Genomic DNA, 12953 nt, shown 5'->3' with positions numbered 1-12953 from the left:
AATGAATCTCCCCAATAAGAACGCAGACAGCATTAACAAGCCAATAGTGTTTCTAAATCTTTCCCACTCCTAAAGCCGAAAAAAAAAAAAGATTTGACTGGAGTTCTACTTTAAAAGAGAAATTTGGACAGGCTATAGGCACTTAAATATTTACATGTTCCTAATAAGCAGTAAATAAACTTGAAACCAAACCCTCACTGAATTCTGCGGGGAAAGACATCTTCAAAGCCTACAGCCTAAATTTCTCAGCTTTGTTTTCCCTTCTTTCCTTATTTCAGACCCCATCCCAATGAATTAGCAGCCTGCCAGAGTTCTAATCTCTAATGTAAACACAGAACTTGGTGCACTGGAAGAGGGGAGACAGAAACGTGTTGAAACCAGAGATGAATGACATCACTGGGAATAAATTGCTCCACAATAGCTGTACCTATAGATGTCAGGAAATGTTATATCAAAAGCTAAGTTTATTTTACTGTAAGGCATATTTTATTTTTTTTTATTAACCACTTTAGGACCGGAGGATTTTCCTGCTTTACGTCTAGGCCACTTTTTGCGATTCGGCACTGTGCGACTTTAACTGACAATTGCGCGGTCATGCAACGCCGTACCCAAACTAAATTTATGTCCTTTTTTTCTTACAAACAGAGCTTTCTTTTGGTGGTATTTGATCACCTCAGCGCTTTTCATTTTTTGCGATAATAATAAAAAAATGCGACAATTTTGAAAAAATAACAATATTTTTCTACTTTGACAGTTAAAAAATATCTATTATATTCAATTTTTGTCATATATTTAGGCCAAAATGTATTTAGCTACATGTCTTTGACAAAAAAATTCTCAATGAGCGTATTTTTAAGACCGGAAGATTTTACCCCATTTCTGACCAGGCCATATTTTGCGATTCGGCACTGCATTATTTTAATGGACAATTGCGCGGTCGTGCGACGCTGTACCCAAATTAAATTTATGCCTTTTTTTTCCCCCACAAATAGAGCTTTCTTTTGGTGGTATTTGATCACCTGTGTGATTTTTACTTTTTGCGCTATAAACAAAAAAAAGCGACAATTTTGAAAAAATAAAAATTTTTTATATGAAATCCCCCCCCCCCCCCCCAAAATGTAAAAATCAAAATTTTTTAACATTTTAGGCTAATTTGTTTTCTGCTACATATGTTTGGTAAAAAAAAAATGCCAATAAGCGTATTTTGTTTGGTTTGCGAAAAAGTTATCGCAGCTACTAACTATGGGAAATTTATGTCATTTTTATTGTTTTTTTTTTAACTAGTAATGGCGGCGATCTTCAATTTTTTTTGCGGGACTGCAACATTGCGGCGGACAGATCGGACCCCTAACTGACATTTTTTACACTTTTGGGGGTACCAGTGACATTACTACAGTAATCAGTGCTATAAATATGCACTGTTACTGTAAAAATGACACTGGCAGGGAAGGGGTTAACTTTGATTGGTGATCAAAGGGTTAATGTATGCCTGGTGCTTACTGACGTGTGTGGGGGGAGGGGACTGTGTGACACAGGCACAGATCACAGGTTCAGCTATGCTGAATCCTGTAATCTGTCCCTGCCTGTCACTAAGGAGATCCGCCTGCTTTGTTTACACAAGCGGGCGGATCTCCTCACTTGATCCCCGATGATCGAGGAAGAGCGGCGGTAATCACCACCTCTCCTCCCCTGGCCCGACTCCCGCTGTGTCTGAATACAGCGGGAGCGACCCCCTGGCGGCGCGCGTGCAGCCCACAAGGGGAGGAGTCCAGCGACGTAGACCTACATCGCTGGACGATAACGAACCACTTTGCCACAGTACGCTCCATGTGAGCGGTCGGCAAGTGGTTAATGTGTATTGTATACAATCACAGCCAATGGTTTGGTGGTGGCTTAGCTACCATTCAGTTTGTAGGTCATGATATATGGAGGCTGGCCTGAATATTATACATATTAATATTATACAGAAGTTATATAGCGCCAACAGTTTGCACAGTGCTTTACAATATAAAATGTAGGCAATACAGCAACAATACAATTCAATACAAGAGGGTTAGGAGGGCCCTGCTCCTGGGAGCTTACAATTTAACAGGGAGGGGCTGGAGGAACAAATGGTAATACCTTTGACAGAGGAACTGATGGGAGAAATAGAAGATTTGGTTATTAGCTGAAAGTGGACAGTAGGAGTCTAGGAGATAGAGTCTAGGAGATAGCTGAACAGATTGGGGTAGGGTGTTCCAGAGGACGGGAGAGGCTCTGGAGAAGTCTTGGAGATGAGCATGGGAGGAGGAGACAATGGAGCTATAAAGCAGGAGGTCTTGGGAGGGGCAGAGAGGACAGTTTGGTGATATTTGGAAATAACATTGGTGATGTAGCTCGGGGCAGAGTTGTTAATGGCTTTGTATGTTTTTGGCAATGTTTTGAATTTTATTTGCTGGGCATTTAGAAGTCATTGTAGGGAGTGGAAGAGAGGGGTGTCAGACACTGAACGGTTGGTAATGTGGATGAGCCTGGCAGCAGAATTCATGATAGACTGAAGAGAGGATAGCCTGCGAGGAGGAGGGAGTTACAATAGTCAAGGTGAGAGATAACAAGTGAGTGAATAAGTTGCTTAGTGGTTTCAACTGTTGAAAAGGGGACATTTTGGAGATGCTACAAAGATGAAGACTTCAAGCTGCATAGGGAAAATAGCAATCCTTACAGATTCACATAATAATATACATTAATTAGGAATAAGATTAATATCAAATACGGTTGTGTTCTCTCCATTTTTTATAAATAAAGCTAAGATGGCCGCTTAAGCTATGTAGTAAACAACTTTTCTGAGTAAACAACTTAGAGGGGACTTTCCTGGCATCTTGGGGTGCCCAATGGGTGTTTTATTTTTGTATGTGTGTTGTGTGATAAGAAACCATATATAAGCAGGAAGCTTTGACAGGCATGCCAGAGCACATATTTAACAGCTTGTTATGTGTATGCTCTCCGCAATTACGTAAGAAATAAATATAATTTGGAACTTTATCTCATCTGTAAGTAACTCTACAGGTTTCCTGCAACTTAAAGAAATTGTGATAACAAATCTCTATTCAAAGCTTTTGACAGCGATTGGATTTGGGGCTGAAAAGACAGGTCAGAGTCCAGGATTACACTTAGCACCCTGGCATAGGGGAAGTGCTGATGGTTGTATTATTGATCTTAATGGAGAAGTCAGGGGAGGGGGCACGGGCAGGAGGGAATATTATGAGCTCAGTTTTAGAAAGATTGAGTTTGAGAAAGTGGTGCAACATCCATGCTGATATGTTAGTAATGAAAGAGGAGACTGAAGGAGTAAGGTGAGGAGTAGAGAGATAGACGTAGGTGTCACCAGTATAAAGATGAAACTGGAAGCCATGGGAGTTTATTCCGTGACCAAGGGAGGAGATGTAGATGGAAAAGAGGAGAGGTCGAAGGACAAAACTTTGGGGGGCCCCTACAGAAAGAGGAAGTGGAGAGGAAGAGACAGAGTTATAGGTAACACTGAAGGTGCACTGTGACAGGTAGGAGGAGAACCAGGTGAGAGCAGAGTCTTGCAAACCAAGAGAGTGGAGTTTTTTGAGCAGGAGGGGGTAGTCAACAGTATCAAAGGCTACAGAGAGGTCTAGTAGTGTCAGTATGAAGTAGTGGCCATTGGATTTAGCAGTTAGTAAATCATTAGTGAGTTTTATTAGGGCAGTTTTAGTGGAGTGTAGTGAAAGCCAGACTGTAAGGGGTCAATAAGGCTGTTGTTGGTGAGGTAAGAGCTCACACGGTTGTAGGCTAAGCATTCTAAAAGTTTAGAGGTCAGTGGGAGCAAGGAGTTGGTTCTTAAAGCGGAGTTCCGGCCACAACATTTTTTTTTCAATAAAAATACCCCCGGGACAGTCAGGGCTAGTACATTCCACAATGGAAAGCCTCTGTACTGTCCCGGGTCGCTCTTACCTTTTAGAAGAAATACTTACCTTGAAAATTTCTTCTCCAGCGCTGCCATCTCGGATGTGGGCAGCTGAAGCCAAGGCTTCCAGGCTTCCACTTCTGCATCCTCTTCCGTGTCCTCTTCTCCCAGAATGCGCCTGCACCGGCCCTGCTCGTCACTCCAGGGCAGGCGCGTCATCTCTCCACAGCTTCTGGGTATGCCCAGAAGCTGTTTAGCAGGGAATGAGGCGCCGCACCGGAAATGACAAGCAGGGCCGGTGCAGGCTCATTGATTCCTGGGAGCGATGACGTTCAGCTCCCAGGAATCAGTGCAAAGAGGAAGTGACGGCGCAGAGGGAGGAAGTGGAAGAAAGGTGAGTATATTTTTCTTCAATAACAAGGTAAGTAAACAAAAAAAAGTATCGTAAGTATCCATTTGTTTTTCAGGTGACCAATAGCAAGCCGGTGGCCCAAAATCGATTATGTCGATTTTGTGGCCGGAACTCCGCTTTAAGTTGTTCAGGCTGGTGGGGTCCAGTGATCAGCAAATGTTTTAGAGGGGAGGAGAAGGTGTCAACAGAGAGGGAGAGATTGAAGATGCGAGTTAGGGAGCAGAGTATAGAAGAAGAGGGTGACCATAGTAGTTGTGAGGGAACAAGGTCCAGCAGACAGGTGGTAAGGCAGGGCTCCTGAGAAAACTTTAGTGACCTCTTCTGTGGTAGCAGGGTCAAAAGAGGAGAGTGCTGAAGGTGGTTTTGTACAGGGTATGTTAAGTTGGATAGATATCTGTGCATTGGAGATGCCCCCATGAATTGCATCAATCTTATTTTTGAAGTGGTTTGCAATCTGGTGAGCAGTGAGTGAGTTACTAGGTGGACATGGTGGTGGAGAAAGTATAGAGTTAAAAGTAGAGAAGAGACTACGAGGAATGAGAGTGACAAAGTAAGCTTGTTTGACAGCATGGAGGGAGGAATTGTATTTTAAGAAGACAGATTTAAATAGGGTGAATCCCTGCTGAGATTTGGTTTTATGCCCCAATTGCTCCAGTCCATGACTATCTCTTTTCGGTTTTCTGGTATTGTCAGTCTGCCAAGGTTGTAATGGTAGGGGCCTGATATTTTGTGTACTAAGCAAGTGAGTTCCGTGTGGATGAGAGTGAACTGTTCTAGACCAGATCAGGGCAGGACAGGGGGGCAATTATGTCAAGGAAGTTGTCTGTTGCGGAGTAGAAAAGAGAAGGATTAAAGTGGCAAAGGTTTCTACAGGTAATTGTTTGCTGCTTGGAGAGATAGGTGATAGGCAAGGACACTGTGAAAGTGATGAAGTTGTGATCAGAGAGAAGAAAGGGGGTGTTGGTGAGGATGTAGGGAGTGCACAGTTGGAAACAAAAATAAGGTCATGGGTATTACCATCAGAGTGAGTAGAGGACTGTGTCGATTGTGTTAGGTCAAAAGATGAGGTTACGTTGAAAAGTAGGGATGTATCTGGAGGATTAATGAGTGTAACGACACCCCAAGTATGAAAGGGGTTACAGTCGTTTGGATAATCCGCTCCCGAACACCAGGACAGCTATCGATCACTCCAATCCGCCATACATGAAGCCCATCAATAATTCCCCCCAAGTACGAGACAAGGCTCTGTAGTGAGGTTCGATCAAGAGTAAGTCTCTTCTTTTATTGAAAGAAACACAACACTTATATATACTTTGAGAATACCACATGAACAATGACTGTGTAATTACAGCCAGGTGAGCTCATTAACATACTTATCAATAGTCTCAGACCCAATTAACATACTGTCCTATTTTAGACAAAAGCACTTAGTTAATCAGTAGACATTCTTTAGGAGGGGCTGCTGGAAACAATCCCCCCCCTCTCTGCAGCTAATACACATTGAATTAGCAGACACGCTGTCTCTCATAGTTCCTGGACGCCCAAATTAGGAGTTTCACTTCCTGTGCCTTACAGTGTATAGGAATAAGATAGATCTCCATATTTCCTGAGAGATACTGGTAATGCATATACTGTCCCAAACTCATAGGAAAATGACACAAAGGGGTTTACAATCCAGGGACAGGGTGATCGGTCACACATAGTGACGGTTAGTACCGTCATAATGAGGAACATCTAGCACCACAAATAGACAACTTCAAAAGACTCTTAGATTATTTACCCTAAGGATTGCAGAGTGTCAGTACAAAGCAATGAGACAGTTAACATGTATTCTGAGACAGCAGCATTACCCTAAGGATTGCAGAGTGTCAGTACAAAGCAATGAGACAGTTAACATGTATTCTGAGACAGCAGCATTACCCTAAGGATTGCAGAGTGTCAGTACAAAGCAATGAGACAGTTAACATGGATTCTGAGACAGCAGCATTACCCTAAGGATTGCAGAGTATCAATATGAAGCAATGTGAACGTTAACATGGATTCTGAGACAGCAGTGTTACCCTAAAAATTGCAGAGTGTTAGTACAAAGTAATGAGACAGGTAATATGGATTCTGAGACAGCAGTGTTACCCTAAAGATTGCAGAGTGTCAGTAAAAAGCAATGAGACAGTTAACATGGATTCTGAGACAGTAGCAATACCCCAAGGATTGCAGAGTGTCAGTACCAATCAATGAGACAGGTAATATGGATTCTGAGACAGCCATTTTACCCTGAAGATTGCAGACTGTCAGTGCAAAGCAATGAGACAGATAATATGGATTCTGAGACAGCAGTATTACCCTAAAGATTGCAGTGTCAGTGCAAAGCAATGAGACAGATAATGTGGATTCTGAGACAGCAGTGTTACCCTAAAGATTGCAGAGTGTCAGTGCAAAGCAATGAGACAGGTAATATGGATTCTGAGACAGTAGCATTACCCTAAAGATTACAGTGTCAGTGCAAAGCAATGAGACAGGTAATATGGATTCTGAGACAGTAGCATTACCCTAAAGATTGCAGTGTCAGTGCAAAGCAATGAGACAGATAATATGGATTCTGAGACAGCAGCATTACCTGTGAAAAAGCAGAGAAGGCAAAGTCAGAGAGTGACTGACATCACTTGCCATAATCACGTAATTGCAATTTTTCTGGGTACTGGGAGGCTTTTTAATCCTAAATTTGCCTCTGTATGAGGTACATAGAGGAGTGGCCTATATGAACGCAGAAAGATTACATGCGAGTGTCCGCGGTTAGCTGTAGGAACTGTCAGCCTCCCATTTCATTCAATGGGGCTACTGCAATCACCAGTTGCCCCTGATGGGTCTCCCCATGTAACTGGTGATTACCCCATTTCCAAGTGTGAATGGGGCCTATGCAAAGAACACTGTAATAAATCCTGCAAGTTTCGCACGGCAATCTCCAATTTAATAATGAAACATAAAAAAAAAAACAGGCACAGTGTGGAGTGATCACTGTAATGTACCTGCAAAGTGGTATTCCATTTTATTTTAGCCTCTGAGAACTCATGTAGATGAGTGGGGAGAGGCGTTTACCCGCTCATGTGCATATGGCATATTTGCTGAGAGTGAAAGTATCGCATTTAGGCAATATGTCGTAGGTACATGTGCTGTTAAATGCTGTGAAGTACATTTGCACACTGTTTGCATGAGACCTAAGTGAGCCTCTCCTTTTCTGCACAGAAAAGAAAACTTTTTTTATTACACATGCAACTGAGGCTCAGCCAATTTGGAAAAAAAAGTAATGGAAGGTCCTGATGCTGTGATCTGTCACAGCATGGACACATACTACAACATTTCAAGCAGAATAAACAGAGAAAAATGCTGTAAAAAAAAAATTAAAAGTTTTACCTTTATCTTTGTTTTTCTCTTTCCCCAGAGAATCCAGTTTCTTTCTTAAAGATTTTTTCCTCTTCTGTCCATCTACAAAAAACATGATTGCAAAGTTTTAGAATAGCATTAGAACCAAAAAAAAAACTTTAATTTCTAGCTCCTCAGGTGAATTGTTAGCATCTCATGGGTTGTTTGAGGTATGTGGGGTTTCACTTGAAAGGGTCAGTCCCCCCATAATTGATATTTCAGTTTTGTGCAGATCCTGGGAAACTAAACCCTCTAACAGCTTACTATAATTTCTTAGGGACTATGGTGGTGAGATCTGCACTCTAGAAGTCCTTGGTCTATATACCTGTTGTGGACATTACTGGAGATTTGTTATTCATTATATATATATTAGCAATTAAAACAGGAGCCGCTCAAGCATACAAAGGTGGTTGGGAGCAACCGAAACTTGAAAATGGATAGCAACAGAACCAGTAAATATTAAAGGCAGATCAAATAGTCAGAGTCTCTAAAAGATAGGAATAGGTAGTTATACAGTGGGTACGGAAAGTATTCAGACCCCCTTAAATTTTTCACTCTTTGTTATATTGCAGCCATTTGCTAAAATCCTTTAGGTTCATTCTTCTTCCTCATGAATGTACACATAGCACCCCATACTGACAGAAAAACACAGAATTGTTGACATTGTTGCAGATTTATTAAAAAAGAAAAACTGAAATATCACAATGTCCTAAGTATTCAGACCCTTTGCTCAGTATTTAGTAGAAGCCCCCTTTTGATCTAATACAGCCAGGAGTCTTTTTGCCATTCAAGAACAGTCACGGAGTTGTTGTGAAGCCACTCCTTTGTTATTTTAGCTGTGTGCTTAGGGTCATTGTCTTGTTGGAAGGTAAACCTTCGACCCAGTCTGAGGTCCAGAGCACTCTGGAGAAGGTTTTTGTCCAGGATATCCCTGTACTTGGCCGCATTCATCTTTCCCTCGATTGCAACCAGTCGTCCTGTCCCTGCAGCTGAAAAACACCCCCACAGCATGATGCTGCCACCACCATGCTTCACTGTTGGGACTGTATTGGACAGGTGATGAGCAGTGCCTGGTTTTCTCCACACATACCGCTTAGAATTAAGGCCAAAAAGTTCTATTTTGGTCTCATCAGACCAGAGAATCTTATTTCTCACCATCTTGGAGTCCTTCAGGTGTTTTTTAGCAAACTCCATGCGGCTTTCATGTTTCTTACACTGAGGAGAGGCTTCCATCGGGCCACTCTGCCATAAAGCCCCGACTGGTGGAGGGCTGCAGTGATGGTTGACTTTCTACAACTTTCTCCCATCTCCTGACTGCATCTCTGGAGCTCAGCCACAGTGATCTTTGGGTTCTTCTTTACCTCTCTCACCAAGGCTCTTCTCCCCCGATAGCTCAGTTTGGCCGGACGGCCAGCTCTAGGAAGGGTTCTGGTCATCCCAAACGTCTTCCATTTGAAGATTATGGAGGCCACTGTGCTCTTAGGAACCTTAAGTGCAGCAGAAATCTTTTTGTAACCTTGGCCAGATCTGTGCCTTGCCACAATTCTGTCTCTGAGCTCTTCAGGCAATTCCTTTGACCTCATGATTCTCATTTGCTCTGACATGCGTTGTGATCTGGAAGGTCTTATATAGACAGGTGTGTGGCTTTCCTAATCAAGTCCAATCAGTATAATCAAACACAGCTGGACTCAAATGAAGGTGTAGAACCATCTCAAGGATGATCAGAAGAAATGGAAAGCACCTGAGTTAAATATATGAGTGTCACAGCAAAGGGTCTGAATACTTAGGACCATGTGATATTTCAGTTTTTCTTTTTTAATAAATCTGCAACAATGTCAACAATTCTGTGTTTTTCTGTCAGTATGGGGTGCTATGTGTACATTCATGAGGAAGAAGAATGAACCTAAATGATTTTAGCAAATGGCTGCAATATAACAAAGAGTGAAAAATTTAAGGGGGTCTGAATACTTTCCATACCCACTGTACTTGAACATTTGTAAGGAAAGCTCAGAGGCCCACAACAAATGTACTATTAGCATGACTGTATATGTCAATGTTGGCAAGCTGGATGATTTTAAAGAATGACCCAAGAAAAAGCAAACAGTTATCTTCAATGATTATATACAAGACAGGTAAAATAGCTTTACTCTACAGATGAGCGTTTTGCTTAGACGAGCCTTTCTCAACCTTTTTGTCCAGGAGGAACCCTTGAATTATTTTCATGTCTCAGGGAATCCTTGCAAAAAACAATTGGGGACTAGTGGGAAAAATGTCTTCTGAATAGTGATTTTCAGAAAAACATCCTTACAGATAGATAGATAAAATATTTGGCGTCATGCCACTAGCTCTGTTACGTGGTTTTGGTCCCAAATCTATGCAGGCACCATCAAACTAGAGGTCAAAAGGCCTTAGCTCAAGGGAAGAGAAAACCCTAAGGCCCCATTCACACTAGTGCGACTTGTCCCGCGATTTTGGACCGCAAAATCGCATGACAAGTCGTTTCCCATTATTTTCAATGAGCCCCATTCATATCAGTGCGTTTTGAAGTCGCACCGACTTCAAAGTAGTTCCTGCACTACTTTGCCATGATTTTAATGCGTTTTGAGGCATATAGACTTGCCATTGCTCTCAAAATCGCGGCAAAATCGCGGCAAAAATCGCGCCGCGAAATCGCGGCAAAATCGCGGTAAAATTGCGTCGCATTAGTGTGAAAGGGGCCTTATTGAGAATTGCTGGTTTATTTGTTTTGTTTTTTCTCTAAACTGGTATAGATTTCTATTTTGTTCTGGAGTTGATATTGTCACCGATCTAAACTCTGGGGGAAATTTACTAAAACTGGTGCAGGCAGAATCTAGTGCAGCTGTGCATAGTAACCAATCAGCTTCCAGGTTTTATTGTCAAAGCCTTAGGCCCCTTTCACATGGGTGGTGCGCCTGACGGACTCAGTTTTGCTGATCCCCGCTCAGCAGGCGGATGACAGCTCCGTCCATTTTCATCTGATCTTATCCGATTCAATCCTCCAGATGGATGAAAAACATGGTTTCCATCCGTTTGGATTTCGCGGACAGGATTGGATAGCAGTGGGTGTCAGCAGAGATGTCTCCGCTGACATCCGCTGATCCATAGGGCTGCATGGAGCATCCAATCAGGTCCACCTGAAAAACTGACAGGCGGACGGGAGATCGGAAAGCCCGTGTGAAAGGGGCCTTATTGAGAAAGATGAAGTTAGAATCTGATTGGCTACCTTGCACAGCTGCACCAGATTCTGAGTGCTCCAGTGTCCCCCTCTGTCTTACTTGCTTTTGTAAGTTTTATTCAGATTTCTTTAACATTAAGAGCCGGTTCACATTAGAGCGATCCGACTTGCCGGGGCGACCTCGGAGCGGCCGGCATGGACTTCATAACATTGAAGTCTATGCAGGTCGCTCCGGGTCGCCCCAAAGAAGCTCCAGACCCTTTTTCTAAGTCGGAGCGACTTGTGTCGCTCCTATTAGAACGGGTCCACAGCTTCTCTATGGCAGGCGACCTACGGCGACCTGTCAGGCGACCAGGTCGCCTGACAGGTCGCCCCAGAGTGAACCGGCTCTTAGAATGTGTTTTGTATTGTCATTGTCCTTCCTAAGAATACTGTTTGTAAACAGAGAATAGCTGATTTAGTGCCCGTTCACATACGAGCGACGCTACTTCACACCGCGACCTCGGAGCGGCCGCCACGGACTTCATAACATTGAAGTCTATGGCGGTCGCCTCCGGGTCGCCCCAAAGAAGCTCCGGACCCTTTTTCTAAGTCGGAGCGACTTGTGTCGCTCCTATTAGAAGGGGTCCGCAGCTTCCCTATGGGAGGCGACCTGTGAGGCGACCAGGTCGCCTCACAGGTCGCCTTAGTGTGAACGGGGGCTTAGACAATGGTTTGCAGCAGTATCAAGAAACGAACACTGGGACAAAAAACTCAGATGAAGAGAAGTTTGGGATTTTTTAAAGAATCAAACTTACCTAGGTGTATGCGGCATCGGTCTGATGGTGCATCTGTGTCCTGCCGCCTCTAAGCCTGAGAATGGAACGATCAAACACCGCTGATCGCTTGGTTCTCAGAGCTTCATGAGAAGAGAGCTGGTGACTGTCAGTCACTGCTGTCTGCTCTGCGCCCCTCCCCCCCATGCTCACTGAAGAGCTGGACCTTGGAGGGGGCGGGAGCGGCCGAATCAGGTTTTGCTGAGAATCTGAACCAGGTGCCCATACAGGGTTCTGGGTCGGATACAGACCATATGGTCACAATCTTCCCTAGACTGAACTGTGATGTCAGCCAACAGCGGGCTTCAAACAAGTTTTGGCTATACTTCTCCTTTTAAGAACATCATCAATTGATTCAATTACAGAAAATAAAAACTCAAAAACTACAAATGTTCTAAAACATTCCACAAGCAATTTCATTTACGGTAGAGTTTAGAGGAAATAGAACACCTGTCAGGTTTTAAAGGCTAAGTTCACTTTTGTAAAAATAAATAAAAATAAACAATGCCTAGTGTCCTACTCCTGTAGGGGGCAGTATAACCCTATGGTCAAGAAGAAGAAGAAGAGCTGTGTCCATCAATGAATGAAAGAGAAAATAAAATAAACAAGAAATGCACATTTTTTTGCAGGTAAAAAAATGAGCATCTATTATTGTATTTCTTAGAAGCCTGCAGAGCATTGCACCTGCAATTAGCAGATTGCAGGTGCAAAGCCAGGATCCTGCAGATTCTTAGTACAGCTGCCTGCCTATACTGCCCGCATGGGCAGACAGTTACTGAAAAGCAGGAAGAATCAATGAACTAAGTAAGGGCTCACCAGCCAGCAATCTACTGCTTTGGCAGAGGGGACTTGTAGTTCATTCATTTACAGAACTCTGTGAATGAATGATGTGGCTATGTCGGCGGGTCCCCCAGCTGTGCTGTTTTTAAATTGTGACAGCAGGTGTGGGAAGAGGATCCCCGCTACGCTGTCACAATGGGGAATGGGCTGCTGTTTTAGTAACATGTTACACCCTGAATACGGGTGTAACATGTAACAAGTTACTAAAGGTGGACTTATCCTTTAATTGCTGTCTGTGTCCCCATTAGGGAGATACACTCTCTTTAAATCCTGACAAATGTTATCATCAAAAGTAAAAGAACGTACCAAATTTTGGTTTACTGTCAGAACAGGATCGAGGGGAAAATATGTTTTGCCTTTGGT

General features: G+C 43.0%; 1 protein-coding gene across 3 annotated transcripts in view; it reads right to left on the bottom strand.

Moving 5' to 3' along the window:
- Positions 1-12953, bottom strand: part of ARHGAP6 (Rho GTPase activating protein 6) — a 788712-nt gene that overhangs the window by 86566 nt on the left and 689193 nt on the right. For all 3 annotated transcript variants that reach the window (XM_082245536.1, XM_082245537.1, XM_082245538.1), the window contains exon 3: positions 7731-7802. In XM_082245536.1, the coding sequence (XP_082101662.1) occupies positions 7731-7802 (72 nt within the window). The remainder of the gene's footprint in view (positions 1-7730; positions 7803-12953) is intronic.

This window comes from Pelophylax lessonae, assembly GCF_965119305.1.
Source record: "Pelophylax lessonae genome assembly, chromosome: 2".
Taxonomy (NCBI): Eukaryota; Metazoa; Chordata; class Amphibia; order Anura; family Ranidae; genus Pelophylax; species Pelophylax lessonae.
Note: the sequence above shows the minus strand (reverse complement) of the source record. Positions and strands in the feature narration are given on the sequence as shown.